Source organism: Macrotis lagotis, chromosome 1 (genome assembly GCF_037893015.1).
Source record: "Macrotis lagotis isolate mMagLag1 chromosome 1, bilby.v1.9.chrom.fasta, whole genome shotgun sequence".
NCBI lineage: Eukaryota > Metazoa > Chordata > Mammalia > Peramelemorphia > Peramelidae > Macrotis > Macrotis lagotis.
Window position 1 is genome coordinate 740,892,498 of NC_133658.1, and position 16,635 is coordinate 740,909,132.

The following is a 16,635-nucleotide window of genomic DNA, read 5'->3' on the forward strand; positions in this document are numbered from 1 at the left end:
TTTACAAAACAAGCTAATATTCCAAACAGATGGTGCCATGGTTGCCAGATTTTTCCTTAAGTGTAAATCTGATCATGTCATTCTCTTATTCAGTCAATGCCACTAGTTTCCTATTACCTCTAGGATGAAAAAGAAACTTGCTTTAGCTTTTAAAATGCTTTACAACCTGAACCTAATTCTTTCCAGCATCATTGTACATGATTTCTCTTCTTAAAAGCTTCTATCCAGCCAAATCATCTTCTTTCTGTTCCTCACATACAATGCTCCATCTCTCAACCCCATTCCTTTACCCTGGCCATCTTCCATGCCTAGTATTTGCTCCGCTCCATGACAGTGTCCACTAAATGTCCACTTAGCATCTGTTACAAAGAATCCCTCTCTTTCTTCATTATAAACCTTAAGTATGGATCACCTCTCACATTAAGCCTTTGCTGAGCCTCCCAATTGTTAGTATCCTCCCTTTCCAACTAGTTTGTATTTAATTATTTATATTTATTTTATGTACTCTTCATGTAATATATTTGAATATATACACACACGCACACTCTTATAAGAATAACAATAATTCAATGGGAAATAATATAGGACTATGCCTATAAGAAGGTTCTAGTATAAAGATGTAAGTAAAATCATGATGAGCGAGAGGACTAAGGAGATCCAGTATGCTAGAATGGAAGAGGAGAGTCTTAACAAGGAGTCCAAAAAGAAACAACTTAATTCTCATAGGTGTTCTATTTTCTCCTTTATCCTGGGCTGGTTTGCACCTGTCCCAAGGAATTCTTGATTCATTCAGCTTATTAATCTCTTTTGATTAATACTCTCTGGCATAAACCAACTTTGAAATGACTAATGAAGGGGCGGCTAGGTGGTGCAGTGAGTAGAGCATTGGCCTTGGAGTCAGGAGTACCTGGGTTCAAATCCGACCTCAGACACTTAATAATTACCTAGCTGTATGGCCTTGGGTAAGCCACTTAACCCCATTTCCTTGAAAAATCTAAAAAAAAATGACTAATGAAAATAATCACAGAGTGACCAAAAACCTTTGTTCTCTTCAATGGAGAACTTGGTAATCTGCCCCTTCCCACATACCTCTCACCTAAAGTCAGAGGACATATCTTCCACTTTTTTCTCTGACTGAACAGCATTCTAAATTCTATCCAAGATGTTAACTTTTATTATGTGTCAAGTGTCAATAAGCAGTTATTTCTTTTGTTTTATAAGAAGGAGAATTGACAACTCAATAACCTGGGAAAGAACAAACAAGATTAAAGAATATAATTTATTGTCAACTCAGTGTCTTGTGCCACAGATACAAAAATTGACTTTGTGATTAGATACTATGCCCTCACAGAAAGGAAAGAGAGATGGACCTCAGAAATGTTCAGTTAGTAGAGTAGAACCTTTCTCTGTTTCAGAGGCAAAAGAGAAGGGTAATATTGAAGAAAAATTTAGAAAGCTTGCCAATCATTGTCTACAATCGTCCACATTGTCCACAACTACCTTTCCCAAATGAGGGGCATATGTACCTTATCACCTTCCCCTTTAGAAAATAAATTGCTAAAGCAATTTGTAATTGTGCCCCAAAAGCAACTAAAGTGAGTTACACTCATTGATCCAGCAGTACCATTGCTAGGGATCAACAAAGATGGCCTGTCCTTTCAGCAGTTTAGTGAACAAGGACCATTCTAAAAGAATTGTAATGGAAAATAATTTCCACATCGAGAGAAAAAACTATGATGTCTGAATGCAGACCAAAACATACTATTTTCACTTTTTAAAGCTTCTTCTTTCTCATGGTTTCAAAGCTTTTTAAAGCTTTTTCCTTCTCATGGTTCCCCCCCCCCCATTTTTGATTCTTCTTTTACCTATCATATGACTAAAATGGAAATATGCTAAACAATTATTCACCTATAACCTATATCAGATTATTTGCTATCATGGGGAGGGGAAAGGGAAGAGAAGGAAGTAGAAAAATGTGGAACTCAAAATCTTACCAAAAAGATGAATGTTGAAAACCATCTTTGCAAGTAATTGAAAAAAAATAAAATAACAATCAAAAAATGCCATTGCTAGGACTATGCCCCAAAGAGATCAAAGAAAGAGGAAGATGACTCATGTGAATAAAAATATTTTAGCATCTCTTTTTATGATGCCAAAGAATTTGTCAATTCAGGGGGTGTCCATCAATTTTGGAATGGTGGAATAATTTATGCTAGAGGCAAATGATTAAAAAAACTTTAATTCCTTAAGAAATAATGAAAATGACATTTTCAGAGAGACTTGGAAAGACTTATAAAATAAGGTACAATGAGCAGAACCAGGAGAGAAATTTACATAACAGCAACAACATTGCAAAGACAACTTTGAAAGTATTAGGAACTCTGATCAATGAAATAACCAATGAAATTACTAGAAGACTAATGCTACCTACCTCCTGAATGAAAAAGTGTTAGATTCATGGTATAAAATGAAACATTTTTTGGATTTGACTTGCATGGGGATTTGTTTTGCTTGACTACACATATTCGTTTTCAAGGGTTTTTTATTTTCTTTCTTTTCACTGGATCAGGGTGAGAGGAAAGAAATAGATTTTTAACTGAAAAAAAATTAAACCTTAAAAATATGCTTAAGGGATTGTTTCTTTCATTGCATTTCTGGCACCTAACACAGTACCTGTTATATTAAGTAGCTTCTTAACAAGCACTTTTTGACTTATTGACAAGTAACACAGGTATTTACTGACAAAAATGTTTTTAGATGCCAGCCATTAGGCAGCCTGGTAAAGTGCACAGAGAACTAGCTTCAAAACTAGGAAAATTTGAGTACTGGTTTGACACATATTAGAGGTCTGGTCCTGGACAAGTCCCTAAAACTCCCAATAATTTGTATTGAAGGTGTTCATCTGCCTTGGGAGGGAGTTTCCTCATTAGGGCATTTCTCACATCAGTTAAATCACAGATCTGGTCCCTAATTGTATTATTATATCATGTCAATGTATAGAGATGTAGTCATGATATAAATTTCAATTTGAATCTTTCTTCACTTTTAATTAGGTCATCTCATATTTCTTTGAATTATTCATATTCATCATTCCTTTTTTCAATATTTCATTATATTCATTTACCACTATTTCAGTTATTTCCCAATAATTGAGTCAAATAATTTATTGAAAGCAGTGTTATCTTTTTATGCGTTATAGTATAAAGGGCAACTGGGCCTGAAGTCAGGAAGATCCGAGTTCAAATTTAGCCTCAGACATTTCCTAGTTATGTGACTGGACAAGTCACTTAAACCACTATCTGCCTCAGTTTCTTCAATGGTAAGACGGAGATAATAACAGCAACTACATCACAAGGTTGATGTTAGGATCAAATGATATATTTAGAAGGTTTCTATCACAGTGCTTGGACATAGTAGATACTATGGAAATGCTAATTAGCTATCTCATAGTAGTAGAACAAATGGTGACTGTCTATAGAAAGGAAAAATGATCAACATATTTTTGAATTGTCTTTCTGTCTGTATGAAGCTAAATTCTGACTTTTTTTAGGTTTTTTTTTCTTTTGCTAGGAAAATGGGGTTAAGTGGCTTGCCCAAGGCCACACAGCTAGGTAATTATTAAGTGTCTGAGACCGGATTTGAACCCAGGTACTCCTGACTCCAGGGCTGGTGCTTTATCCACTATGCCACCTAGCTGCCCCTAAATTCTGACTTTTAAAACAAAGAACTTCATTACTTAAAGAGATTAGCATATAATATTTGTATTTTTGAAAGTATATTTGAATTTTAAAGCTTCATTTCAGGGATCCATGCTAGTAAACATTTTCATATGCTAACACTTCTGGACAAGCAGAAGGACTTAATTAAACAAACACATACTTGGCTTTGAAAAGACAAGTACAACCTCTAAAGGCAACTGTTCTTTCCTGGATCTTTAGCTCTAGGGAAAAAAAACACATCAATAATAATTAATCATTGTTGTTTCATTCTTGTCCTACTTTTCATTAGTTTTTTTTGGCAGAAATACTGGTGTGGTTTGACATTTCTTTCTCCATTTTACAGATGAGGAATTGAGGCAAGCAGGGTTACACACAGCTAGTAAATGTCTGGGGCCAGATTTGAAATCAAGAAGGTGAGTTTTTCTGACTTTAGATTCAATACTCTTATCCACTATACCAACCAGCTACCCATATAGTTAACCCTATTATCAGCTAGGTTACTTCTCCTTAGAGCTGGAATTAGGGTGGGGTGATGGGTTTTTTGTCTGTGAAGGCACCAACATTTAGAAGGTATTTAGAAATATACAATTTTAAAATGTGCTACAAGGTAACACATCCTTGAGCAAGACAAAAACCACTAAACTAAGCATATAGTTAGCAAGAATAATTATTTAAAATAAGAAGCTACCAGATGGTACCCATTGCTATTAACATGTTATCTGTGATTTGCTATAATACCTAATTACTCTTTCTACTGGACTGAATTGGTCTTAAACACTTGTGCTATTTTTACATCATCAACTGCAAAGTTTATTTTAAAGCATGTTTTGTGTCTTTTTTTTTTTTGCAACCAAACTGTTCTGGGTACCCAAATTACTAGTTACATGTCTGCTTTCCCACTAGTCTTTGCCCCCATCTCACCCCCAATATGCCTTCAACTTGTGTCTTCAGGATAAACACTGAATTTGGGAACACAAACACTGAGTCATTCATAGGAGATACAATTAACTCGAATCCACCAGAGGAAAAAGTAGAATGTGTGATTTGGGAAAAAAATATTCAAAATCAAGGTCCAACTTTCTCCCAAGTGGCATTTTGCTTTCCCAATATGAATTACAGTTTGACCCAAAAAGCTCCCAAGTACCCAACTTACCCAACTAACCACCCACCAGATCATAAAATCATAGACACTGAGCTGGAAATGAACGTTAGGGGTCCTCTAGTAGTTCATTTTATAGATAGGAAAAAAGTAGTCCTCCAGAGGGTACAGTGATTCTCTGAGAGTAAATAGCAAAAGCAGGATTTGAGTCCTCTGACTCCATTACTCTTAAAGGAATATGAAAGTCTGACCAGGATTTTAATTTGAGAACTCTTGCATCTGAAGCAAGGATCATTTCCCTATACCAACACCCACTTTCACATGCCAGCATATTATAACTCTCATTATACGTCCTTTGGCCAGAAATGTCATAGCCTTCCTGCCAAGGAAGTGAGTGGGGAAACTGGGAAGTCATAGCTAGCTTCCCTCTATTGAAAATTATGACTGACAGCCCCACCCTGAGTCTATTCATCAAGTACTTAGAGAGCCAAAGATCTTTGGTGGACAGCGCCAAGGAACACTGAACAACAATGTCTTTCTGGCTTGGGGTAAAAACTTCAGAAATCAGCTTTTCTCATGAATTTCTTTCTAAAAGATGTGGAAAAACCTTCTGATTTTGTAGCAAGGTCTGATACTGAATGAAGCAAAAGCCAGGAGGTCAGTGATTCTCTAGGTAGGACTGTAAGAACTCTTAGGGTCTTTGGAAAATGCTACGGTTCAGATGAAGTTTCTTCTCCAAGTGACTTACACTTAGGTGAGACCAATAATTATTCTTGGTACCTATTCATATAAAACTCCTGTATGTGACTTTAGTTCCATTGAACTTCATCTTATTCTCTCCCCTCAATGAGAAAAAAGGTTGGACCAGTCCCTAGGCTGACCTAGAGACTAACTCTTAATAAGGGAGGCTCTGAGGTCAATCCTGAAAAAATCAATTGGGACTCTCAGAAAAAGATAAGCTCCTTGAAAGAAAGGACTGTGCATACCTAACACAAGATTTTTCATTTCATAGTCATGTCATCAAATCATAGATTTAGACCTAGAAGTGACCTCAGTGACTGCCACATGCATTTCATTAATAAGTAAATCAAAACTCAGAGAAAAATAGTGATTGTCCAAGGTCACACAAATGATAATGGGTCACACAAATGAGTTTAGGATTTAATCCAAGTTTCTCTGACTCCAAGTGGTATATGTAGTAATGTAATAAGAACTTGGATCCCTGAGGTCCAAAATAAACAAGTTTCAGAGTTGGAGGGGATATTAGAGATTGTGTAATACAAGCCTCTTCTTTTACAGATTAAGAAAATGGGATTTGAAGTGGTTCAATGGTTTACCTAAAATAAAAAAAAAAAAAACACAACTAGTTAATGATAGAACTGAAACTAGAATCCAGGAGTCCTGAATCCGATTTCATTGCTCTTTGTACTCCACAGCAGACTCAGCCTTTATTCCTTTAACAACAAGGCAAAGATAGAAGACTGGGGAGCCAAAAATGCTTCCAGTCATTGATGTCTTGGCAGTTAGTTCTTCTTTGGCTACAGTAAACAATAAAGGCACACCAAAGTAAGCCATTTGTTTCATGTCAAAGATGACATGAAGGTTAAGTTCAGGATTATGGGCCCACTTATAGGACTTAGAGTTGGAAGAGACCTCACAGAAAAAAATACTTGGAACATAATTCGAGAAGGGCTGGTTGGTTTTTTTAAATCAATAAAATTGAGTATCTTTGAATTTTTTCTTAGCTTGAAGAATTAGTTGTCTTACATTCACTGTAGCAGGAAAATGTCCCTTTGAAGAGAAGTAAGACCCATGCTAACGTCTTAAACCTACACTTATCATCCACATCACAACTTCCCGCATTGCAGTTTATATATATATATCATTGTTGGGCATACAAATTTTAATGAGAATTTGTGAGGGCAGTTTTGCAGAAGCCACAGATAACACATGAAGACCTGTAGATAACAAAAAGCCTATGATTAAAAATCTATCCCATATTTTATAAGGTACATTAAAAAAAGGAAAAATTTAGACTTCTCTGATATGAAGAGAGAGTCAAAAAATGTTATGCCAGTTTTTCATATCAAGGGGGCATCTGGCCCCTAACTCCCTTGATGTGGAAGGGATGACTATTCATTCATTGGATATGTCCTTCTAAATTCCATCCCTCAGGATAAGTGGTTCAACTAACCTCTAGTCTAAAATGGTAAAAAAAATTCCAGCCCTCACCTCCAACCTTACTTCCTAATGGGTATGTTCCTGGAACTATTTCATTATGTTGTGAAAATATTGAAAAAGTGTTGATGGGATAAAGTTTTATCACCTTCAATCTCTGACGCCTCCATGAATGATTAAGTAAAACTGAGAATTTACAGAAAAGAAACACACAGCCTCCACCAATGACTTTGATTTAAGGACAAAAGGCCTTAGTCCCATAACAATGTTATATTGCAATGCTTCTATTTTTGCTTGGCACAATAGTGGTAATAAAAAGCAACACTTTGATGTTATAAGACCAGTTACTTAATGGATTGGAGCAGCTTAGATAACAAATCACTCATAAAAATCATAAATTTAGAGCTAGAAAGGACCCCAGAGATCATCTAACCCAGCCCCCTCATTTTATAAATGAGACCTCAGAGAACCAGAGAAATTGATTTACATACTCAAGGTCACATAAGTAGTCAATGTAGTGGCAGGATCTCAAGTTCCATGACTCCAAAATTTAACTTTCTGTCCTTTACGCTACTTCACACTAGCCCTGTTTGACCTCAGGATTGCAAGATTTCTGAGAAAAAATGATTTACCTACCCATAGTACTAAACTGGCACTTGGTGGTCAGCCATGGAAACATATGAAGACTGCTAAGGTGAGGGGGCTTACAATGGGTTTTAGTAGCAGTATTACCTCTCTAGCATTCATTCCCCATAACACAGGTGGAACAATTTGTTGCTCAAATTCAAATCCAGGAATCATTTACTGCTTTTATTTTTTTTATCATTGGGAGACACATAGACAGACCTATGGACTCATTGGTAACACAGGCCAAACTGATATTCATACCCCATTAGAAGTTTCCAGCAGGTGTTCCAGAGAAAATTACTTTAGTCTCTCAGAAACTAAACTACCTGGAACATATATTTATTTTATGTACCATAGTGTCTTTAGATGAACCTAAACCAGAATCTCTTAAAAAAACATTCCTAACATAAAATCTACCTGAAGACCTTCAGTGATGAGAAACTCACTACAGCATGGTGGAATGAAAAGAGTTTTCTATTTGTATTTGAGGGAGATGCGATACCAAAGTGGTTTGCCCTTTCCCCTCTGATTTTACTGATGAGGAACCAAGGCAAACAGAGTTAAGTGACTAGCTCAATAGTACTGCAGTATCTTTGCCAAGAAAACCTCAAAAGGGGTCAAGAAGAGTCTGACATGACTGAAAGACAATAAAAGATGAGTGACCACAGAGCTAGTAAGTGTTTGAGGTAGAATTTGACCCCCTCCCCCACAAATACAAATAGAAAACCCACCATGCTGTAGTGAGTTTCTCATCAATGAAGGTCTTCAGGTAGATTTCATGTTAGATTTGAACTCAGAATGATTCTTCCTGACTATCGTATTCTCTACTGTACCACCTAGATCTGTTTAAGAAAGCCACAAATGGGGTCAAAAACAGTCATCCATGATTGAATACCCATAGAAAAATCATTTAACCTTTCCAGGAGGCAAGTTCCTCATCTATAAAAGGGGATAATAATATCTGTAGTAAGAGTCAGGGTAGCATAGTGTATATAGAAGACAAATTTCGGGGACAGGAAAACTTGTGTTCCAAATCTTGTCACTGACATAGATGAGCTAGGTGACTGTGGTCAAGCTGATGAACTTTTCATCACCTGTGGCAACTTTTTTTTAAAGACTATAACCATTGATGAGTTTCCACCAGTAGAGGGAATTTCTATCCCAGAAGCTCCCCACTCTGATAAAAATCACCTATCTGGATAGTTTAAAAAACAAAGAAAGGGGATGGAAGAAGATTTTTACATTACAGTACTGTTGTGTTGAGCCTGCAGTCAGGAAGACCTGAGTTCAAATTCAGTCTCAGATGCTCCCTAGCTCTATGATCCTGGGCAAGTCACTAAACCTTTGCCTGCCTCAGTTTTCTGTAAAAGCCCTATTACCCAGGGCTATTGTGAGGATATTTGTAAAGCACTTAATAGATACTTATTTCTTTCCTCCCTCCCTTATTCTTTCCTTCCTTCCTTCCTTCCTTCCTTCCTTCCTTCCTTCCTTCCTTTCCTTCCTCTCTATCTTCCATCTTCCCCACTCCTCTTGGTGCAAAAACACTCATGACTAAGAACAGTAGGAATGGAAGATTATTGAATGATTGGCTTCATGACTTTGGAGAGAAGCAGAGAACTAGAATGTTCACCTCTGTGATTGACAGGCTGACTACGTGACCTTGGAAAGGTCACATTTCAACTATCTTATCCTTCTTTTCACTTGTAAACTGAGGGGATTGGACAAGATGATCTCTAAAGTCTCCTTTAAATAATACCATTCTATGAAAAAATATGTTTTGAGGAAGTCTGGAGGGAAATCTGAGGCTTCTTGGAAAAACCACCCAATATCCTGATAGAATAAAACTCTGAGCAGCATATTTCATAGGAGTTATTCAACCTTACTTCCTCCTCTCCACCCAACCTCTTTCCTTACCAGCCCTGCTTATTTCTCTGATTTTCCTCTATTTACACCCTTGTAGAAACTTCTTTCTGTCAAACTGCTTCCAGTTTGAGTTAAAAGTAGGAAAACTGTCCTAGAAGACTATCAAATAAAACCTAGAAATAAGTGATTGAACATGATTCATATTCTAGAGGGAAAACTCTCTTTATATTTGTACCAAAAGTTATTAAAAGCAACTACTGAGCATTATTTAGATTGCTAGAGTGTGTTTTCTCTTAGTATTGCAACATAATTGCGTGACTGGCCCTATTCAAACAGCAATAAGTTGCAGTATTTGCAATGAATAGGAGTCTTTTCTAAATATATCAATTTCCTTTAATCCCTTACTAAGCAATCGAGTTGACTTTAGGTATTTTTATTTTTAAAACTGAACAGAAACAGACATCATGCCACAAAGTAAATGTGATGGTATTTTTATCTGCCAGGAAATTTCACAAAACAACCTATCTACATCATCTAATATTTGGTATTTTTCTCTTAAGAAAATCCTGTTTGTGCCATACTACCCTTGAGGCAGAGTCAATTTGATTTTCATCCAAATATCCTGGACAGGGAAAAAATACCCAGAATAGCCTTCTTTGAACTCTGGAAGGAAAAATACTTTTTCCACAGGCATAATGGCAACACTGACAACAATCTAAACTTGCTTTCACAAAATTCCAAGTAATTTGTTGTACCAGTGGAGAAAATACCATTCTATCTCTGCTGGTGTTTTTGCTAGTAATACTTTTTTTTTTATTTTGGTGGTGTACTAACAAGAGTTTTTCCTCACTTTATGAATAGACATCTTAGTTTAAACAAATGCCTTTCTTTGAATCCATATTATTCAGAACCCTGAAACACATTTCTAGGAATCATTTCTTTCTCTCTTCAGCTTTCTCCTTCTTTGCTTTAAAAAAAAGTTCTTTTTGCCTCATTTGGATCAGATCTGAGCTAGGGGAGGCCTAATTCCAGTTTCTCTCATAAAACCACCACTTCTACACTCCCTCCTCCTGCATAGTAAGTTATTCAGAAGGTTCATAAATGGATAACCACCCCCCCCCATCACCACCCTGAAAAACTGTGTTGAAAATCCTAGGACATTTCTAATGGACAGGATGAAGTAGTCCCAGGTCTCAAAATCAGCTAATCATCCATTTTGTTCCATATTTCTCATTTGATTAAATATTTTTAAAAGTTCAAGGAATCTCTAACCCATAATATCTTTATGGGAAGGGTATACATTTTGTGCCATCAGTTGGATGGGGTCTGAGTTAAGACAACACAGCTGTGAAATCACTGGGGGCTCTGTTAAAACTATGCAGGAATGTCTACATTGCTTTTGCTGCTGATTCTCACAGTCCTGAAAAACTTGCCCCTTTCTTGTAAGGGGTTCACTTTACAGATGAGAAAATAAGTGCTTAATGATTTATTTTCCTAGCATTCACTTCTTCCTACCTACTCTCTACCACAATCATAATATGGTGAACCAGGAAGGGGATTCTGCATTTAAAGAGTAGAGGTCCCTGGTGTCCCAGCTCATCATGAGTAGCTAAACCATAAGAGGGAGCCCTTCAGGTCTGGATCATGGATTCTCAACATTTTTTCCTTTGGCAGTGAATCCTAAGAACTCCTCAGAATGGTGGGTTTTTTAAACGTAGAAAATAAAATACATAGGATTACAAAGGAAGTGAATTACAGCTATCAAAATATTTTCAAAAATAAGATCATTGACCTCTAGTTAAGAACTGCTGTCTAGATAGTCCCTTACTCCCAACTTTGCTGACCCTTCCCCTTCCACAAGTCTCCCCTTGACAAAATATTTTTTGTTCCTTCCACCTCTTCTTCTTAAAATGGTATTCCTAAAATTGAGCACAGATTTTTAAAAATTGCCTAACCAGGGAAGTCCAGGGTGTCTACACCTCCACATTTTCTCACAGAGACATATTTCTTTTTACATAGCTCAAAGTTGACATACCATACTTCTAAAATCTCCAGCTGTCCTAATTCATATCTGGTCATTGGATGCAGATGAATCTGGCGAAGGAAGTGAGGCTGGTGACTTAGCATAGCACCCCCTCACTCAAATCCAAATCACTTCCCTGATGTCATGGTCTTCTTTGGGTTGGAAGGACAAACATCAATACATAGATCTAACTGTATCACAAAAAATTTGCAGTGACTTTCTGTTGCCACTAGGATAATCTACCACCATCCTAATTGGCAATCCTGCCCTGACTTACTTTTCTAGATTTATTTCACAGTATTCCTCATTTCTCACTCAATATCCTAAACAAATGTGTCCTCTGATCTCTTGCTGGCCTCTCTGCCCTCAAGCCTAACATACTTTACACTTCTGCTTATTGAAATTCTTTCTTCAGATTTCAATTTCTAGACTTCCTTGATTCTTCCAGCTAACAGTCCTCAAATACCTTGGAAGACTTTATCTCTCCTTATCATCAGAATCTACCAAGTATCACTATTGTACTGAAATGTGTTTTTCTTATACACTCTATTATATGGTGAGCCCCAAAAAGGGAAATGATTGTGCTGTTTGTTTGTTTTGTTTTTATTTTTTTCAGTTCAGGATGCCCAGCAGCATACACAGTAGCCATTTAACAAATGTATATCAAATTATGGAGAACTACTAGGTTGTACAGTGATGGAATGCTGGGCCCGAAATCAAGAGGACTTTTCTTCCAGAGTTCAAATCTGACCTTAGACATTTACTAGCTGTGTGACCCTGGGCAAGTCACTTAACACTCCTTGCTTTAGTTTCCTCAACTGTTAAATGATCTGGAGAAGGAAATTAAAAAAAAAAACACTCCAGGATACTTGTCAAGAAAACACCAAATGGGGTTTTGGAGAGTCAGTCACAACTGAAAAAAGTAACTCAACCAATATGCAGAGAGATCAATGCCATGATAGGGATGAGCAGCAGCAGCAGCATCAGATTTAGAATCTAGTTCTGTCCATAAATGACATTTCTTGCAATAAAATATATCTCATTCATAGGCAGTCATCTTAACCTCCTCTAGTCTTCTTTGGCAGGCTGGTGAAACCTTTGAACCCCCTCTCAGAAAAATGGTTTTAAATTCAGAAAGTAAAATACATGGGATTACAAAAGAAACCATTTACATTGAAATAAAGTTATCAAAAACATATGTTAAGGGGTAGCTAGTACATAGAGCACCAGCCTTGAAGTCAGGAGGACCTGAGTCCAAATCCAGATTCAGCCTTGAGCAAGTCACTTAACTCTTTTGCCTTGCAAAAAATATATATTATACATATATGTTTAAAAAAAAACAAGGGGTAGCTAGGTGGTGCAGAGGATAGAGTACCAGCTCTGGAGTCAGGAGTACCTGAGTTCAAATCCAGCCTCAGACACTTAATAATTACCTAGCTGTGTGGCCTTGGGCAAGCCGCTTCACCCCATTTGCCTTGCAAAAAAAACTAAAAGAATGTAAAAGTTTTAAAAAATTAAAAAACAAATTCAGGTTAAAAAACCCTTGACGTGGGGTATAATTTACCTCACTTAGACAAAATGTTTACAATGTTGAATTTTACATAGTGATTATAATAACCATTTCTAAATAAGACCAAAAATTGTGGTTAGTGCGGTTTACAAAACACATAAATATTCCACCCTGGCTACCAAGTTCAAAGCATTTCATCTTGCCTACATTGATCAGTCCCTATCAACCCCTCTAGAGTTAGATCACTTATCTTAGCCTCAAACTCCATAAATTTTTTTTATTTTTGTTTTTTTGCAAGGCAGTGGGGTGAAGCGACTTGCCCAAGGCCACGCCGCTGGGTCATGATGAAGTGTCTGAGGCCGGATTTGAAGGTTGGTCCTCCTGACTCCATCCACTGCGCCACCTAGCCGCCCCTGGAGAATGGGTGCCTTGCTGCTCTGAGTTAATGCATTTGCATCCTACCTGAGAATTAACCCAAAGTGAAACAACAACAGCAACAACAATGATAACGACAACAATCCTATTACCTTTGTGTAAAGCGTCCCCCGAGCTCCCCCCGCCCGGGCCGGCGCGGCAGGCTCACCTGTAGGCCCAGGGGGAGACGCTGTGCAGGTTGATGGGCAGCCGCTGCTTCCCGTCCGGGCCCGGCCCGGCCCCGGCCGGGCAGCTGGCGTTGCGGCCCTGGTCGCGCGGCTCCAGCTGCAGGGTGTGGTGGAAGGCTCCGAGCACGCCGGCCGCCAGGCGCCCGTACATCTGCTCCAGCAGCTCCTCGGGCCGCTCGCTGCAGGCCCGGGGCCGCGCCGGCCGCCGGCTCCCTCGGAGCGCGCCCGCGCCGGGGCTCAGCAGCAGCGACAGCAGCAGGAGCGCCGGGGGCACCTGGCCCAGCTGCGGGCCGGGCGGCCGGGGGGCAGAGGGGCGGCTGCACGGGTCCGTCCTCATGGGGCGACCCGCCCCGCCCCGCGCGCCCCCGGCCCCGTCCCGTCCCGTTCGCTGGGGGTCGTCGGGGCAGGGGGCAGGAAGGGGTGACTGAAGGAGGGGGGAGCGTTGGGGGGAGCAGCCCCCCCCGGAATCTCTTTTTTGGATTCGAGACAGCGGAGAAAGTGTGCTTGCCTCGGTTTCCCGCCCCCCTCCCGTTGCTCTCTCCACTTTGTGGGGCTCAGGGGCAAGGCTCCCCCGCCCAGAGCTCGGCCGGGGCCGGAGGAGGACGACGAGCCGAAGACCCCCTCCCCACGACATCCCTCCCTCCGCTCCACGAGTCCGCTCACCTTCCCTCGGGCCATGGCTCGGGATGCGGGGCGCGCGATGCGGGAGGCGCGATGCCCACGGCGCGATGCGGGAGACGGCCGGCCCGGAGCGACTCGGGGGGATCTGGAGGAAAAATTGGAGGAGTGCCCCAGTTCCCTGCCGCTGGCTCCTGACCCGCCCGTGCCAGGAACACTTCGGACACACACACACACCACACACACACATACACAATTTTTTCAACCATTAACTTGCTTGTTGGAGTCTGAGAACTCACCCCGCGCGATACCCCCTCCCCCTGGTGGGGCGGGACGTGGGGACCGAAGCCAGAGCAGCCTCCCAGCCCGAGTCCTGGGGGGGTGGTGGTTGTGTTTGTGCTTGGGGGAGGAGGCGTCCTAGGAGTCCTCACCAAAGTGAGGGGTCCCAAGAAAGGGTCCGAGTCCCGCCCTTCTCCATCCCTGCCCACCTCCACCAGCACTGCTTGGTTCCTGGAGGGCAAATTATTTCTTTTATTTTTTTTCACCACTCTACGGTGCCGGTGCGTGATTGTGGTTTTTCTTTCTTTTTTTTTTATTTTTTTTAAAGAGTTTTGCAAGGCAATGGAGTTGTGACTTGCCCAAGGCCACACAGCTAGGCAATTATTAAGTGTTTGAGGCGGATTTGAACTCAGGTCCTCCGGACTCCAGGGCCGGTACTCTATCCACTGCGCCACCTAGGCTTATGATATTAAATTGATCATTATCAGGATATTATCAGGATATGCCTGAGCTGATGACTCCTCTGAGAGCCAGAAGCACCTGGCAGAAAGTGACATCAGAGAGGGAAAGTTTGAACCAAAAGATGATTCGGGTTTTCCTTCCTGCCTCAATATGTATCATATTGACTTGAACGTAAATATCTCTAATGGGACCCCTGAGTGAGAGCTGATTACCTGCATTTTTCTGTCCCTCTGTGCATCTTGGAGACAGCTCAGACACTTCATTTCTTGCACTTTGGGGTCTGAACTCGGAGCAGCTTTGAGGAGTTTGCTGGCTTAGCTGGGATTGTCACTTTCCCAAATTCCAAGGCAGATTTCCAAGACTACTGTTTAGTTTTTGCTCACAATCAGTTTTTGCATTTATACATTGCCTCTCACAGAGCTTCTTAAAATGATAGGATCAATGAATTTTGAAATGAAAGAGACTTTTAGAAGTCATTTAACTCAATCCTTTTACTTTACACAACGAAATTAAGGTCTGAATTTCAGAGACAGGATTCCAACCTAAGTCCTCTAAATTGTAAAGATAATTTTTTCACATTGCTAATGATAGTTTGGATTTCTTCCCCTAGAAACTATCTGACCATATGCTTTGACCATTTAGCCATTGAGGAAGGGCTCTTATTTTTAATTAATTTGAATCAGTTCTTTATACATCTTGAAAATGTCATCTTTATCAGGGAAACTTGCTGCAAAGATTTTTTTTTTCACCATTTGTTTCTCTCCTAATTGTAGCACCACTGATTTTGTTTGTGCAAAATCTTTTACATTTTATGTAAAGACAATTTTTCATCTTACCTTCTATGCTCCTATCTCTTGTTTGGTCTTGAAAACATTAAGTATGTAATGGCACACCCAGTTCAAAATGTTAAATAACCATTTGGAGACTGTGACTAGAGCTCAGCAGAGAGCCTAGGAGATTGTTTTTTTGCTTTTTTTGTATCCTTAGTGCTTAGCAGAGTGTCACAGAGTATGCATTGAATAAATGCTTATTGATGACTACACCTTGCTTTTCATTTTTAAGGGAGTTGATTATATTGGAGCCTGTGTTTTTGGCACTTTCCATAATGGACAGGAGTTTAAGGACATGTTAGGGAACCTCTGTACTCCTTCCTACAATCTATCAAGGAGATTTAGTCAGTGAGCCATGAAAAATGGCCCTCTCAGTAGACCTTAAAGGGTGACATTCTACCTTCAGTTACTTTATTTTTTTGGTCCATTCAATTTGTAGGGACTCTGAACTAATCCATTTGAATTTTCAATTGAGTCCAGGGCTGTTTGTATCACTCCTTAGTGGAAAAGGACACCTATCCCAAAGACCTCTGGACCAGTACTGTACTGGTAATACACTTTTTATTCAACAAATATTTGGTGAATGCCAACTAAAGATTCAGCACTTTGGGTTATGGGGAGGAAATGTTAATGAATAACAATTTTTAATACAAAACAATAAAATAAAATAAAGATTCCTATGAAGGGGAGGCTACTGAAAGAAATTTCATTTCCAGAAAGTGTAAGAAAGCATCATCTCCCTTCCTGTCCTCTCTCCATATGGGGTAGATGCTTGCACATGACAGCCAACCCATGTCCTGCCTAAACATGAACCTTGACTTTAGC

The 16,635-nt window shown here is 39.6% G+C and overlaps 1 protein-coding gene across 2 annotated transcripts in view; it reads right to left on the reverse strand.

Annotated features, from left to right (window-relative positions):
* The window catches only part of IL17D (interleukin 17D), a 28,268-nt gene extending 13,740 nt beyond the window's left edge, over positions 1–14,528 (reverse strand). Inside the window, exons 1-2 of one of the 2 annotated variants that reach the window (XM_074216238.1) lie at positions 14,285–14,528; positions 13,603–13,904 (exon numbers count right to left, since the gene is read on the reverse strand). In XM_074216238.1, coding sequence (XP_074072339.1) covers positions 13,603–13,904; positions 14,285–14,299 — 317 coding nt within the window. In that variant the 5' untranslated portion in view covers positions 14,300–14,528. Of the gene's footprint in view, positions 1–13,602; positions 13,905–14,272 lie in introns of both variants that reach the window. The other variant, XM_074216237.1, reaches the window with a different exon arrangement.
* Between the last annotated feature and the right edge of the window lie 2,107 nt (positions 14,529–16,635).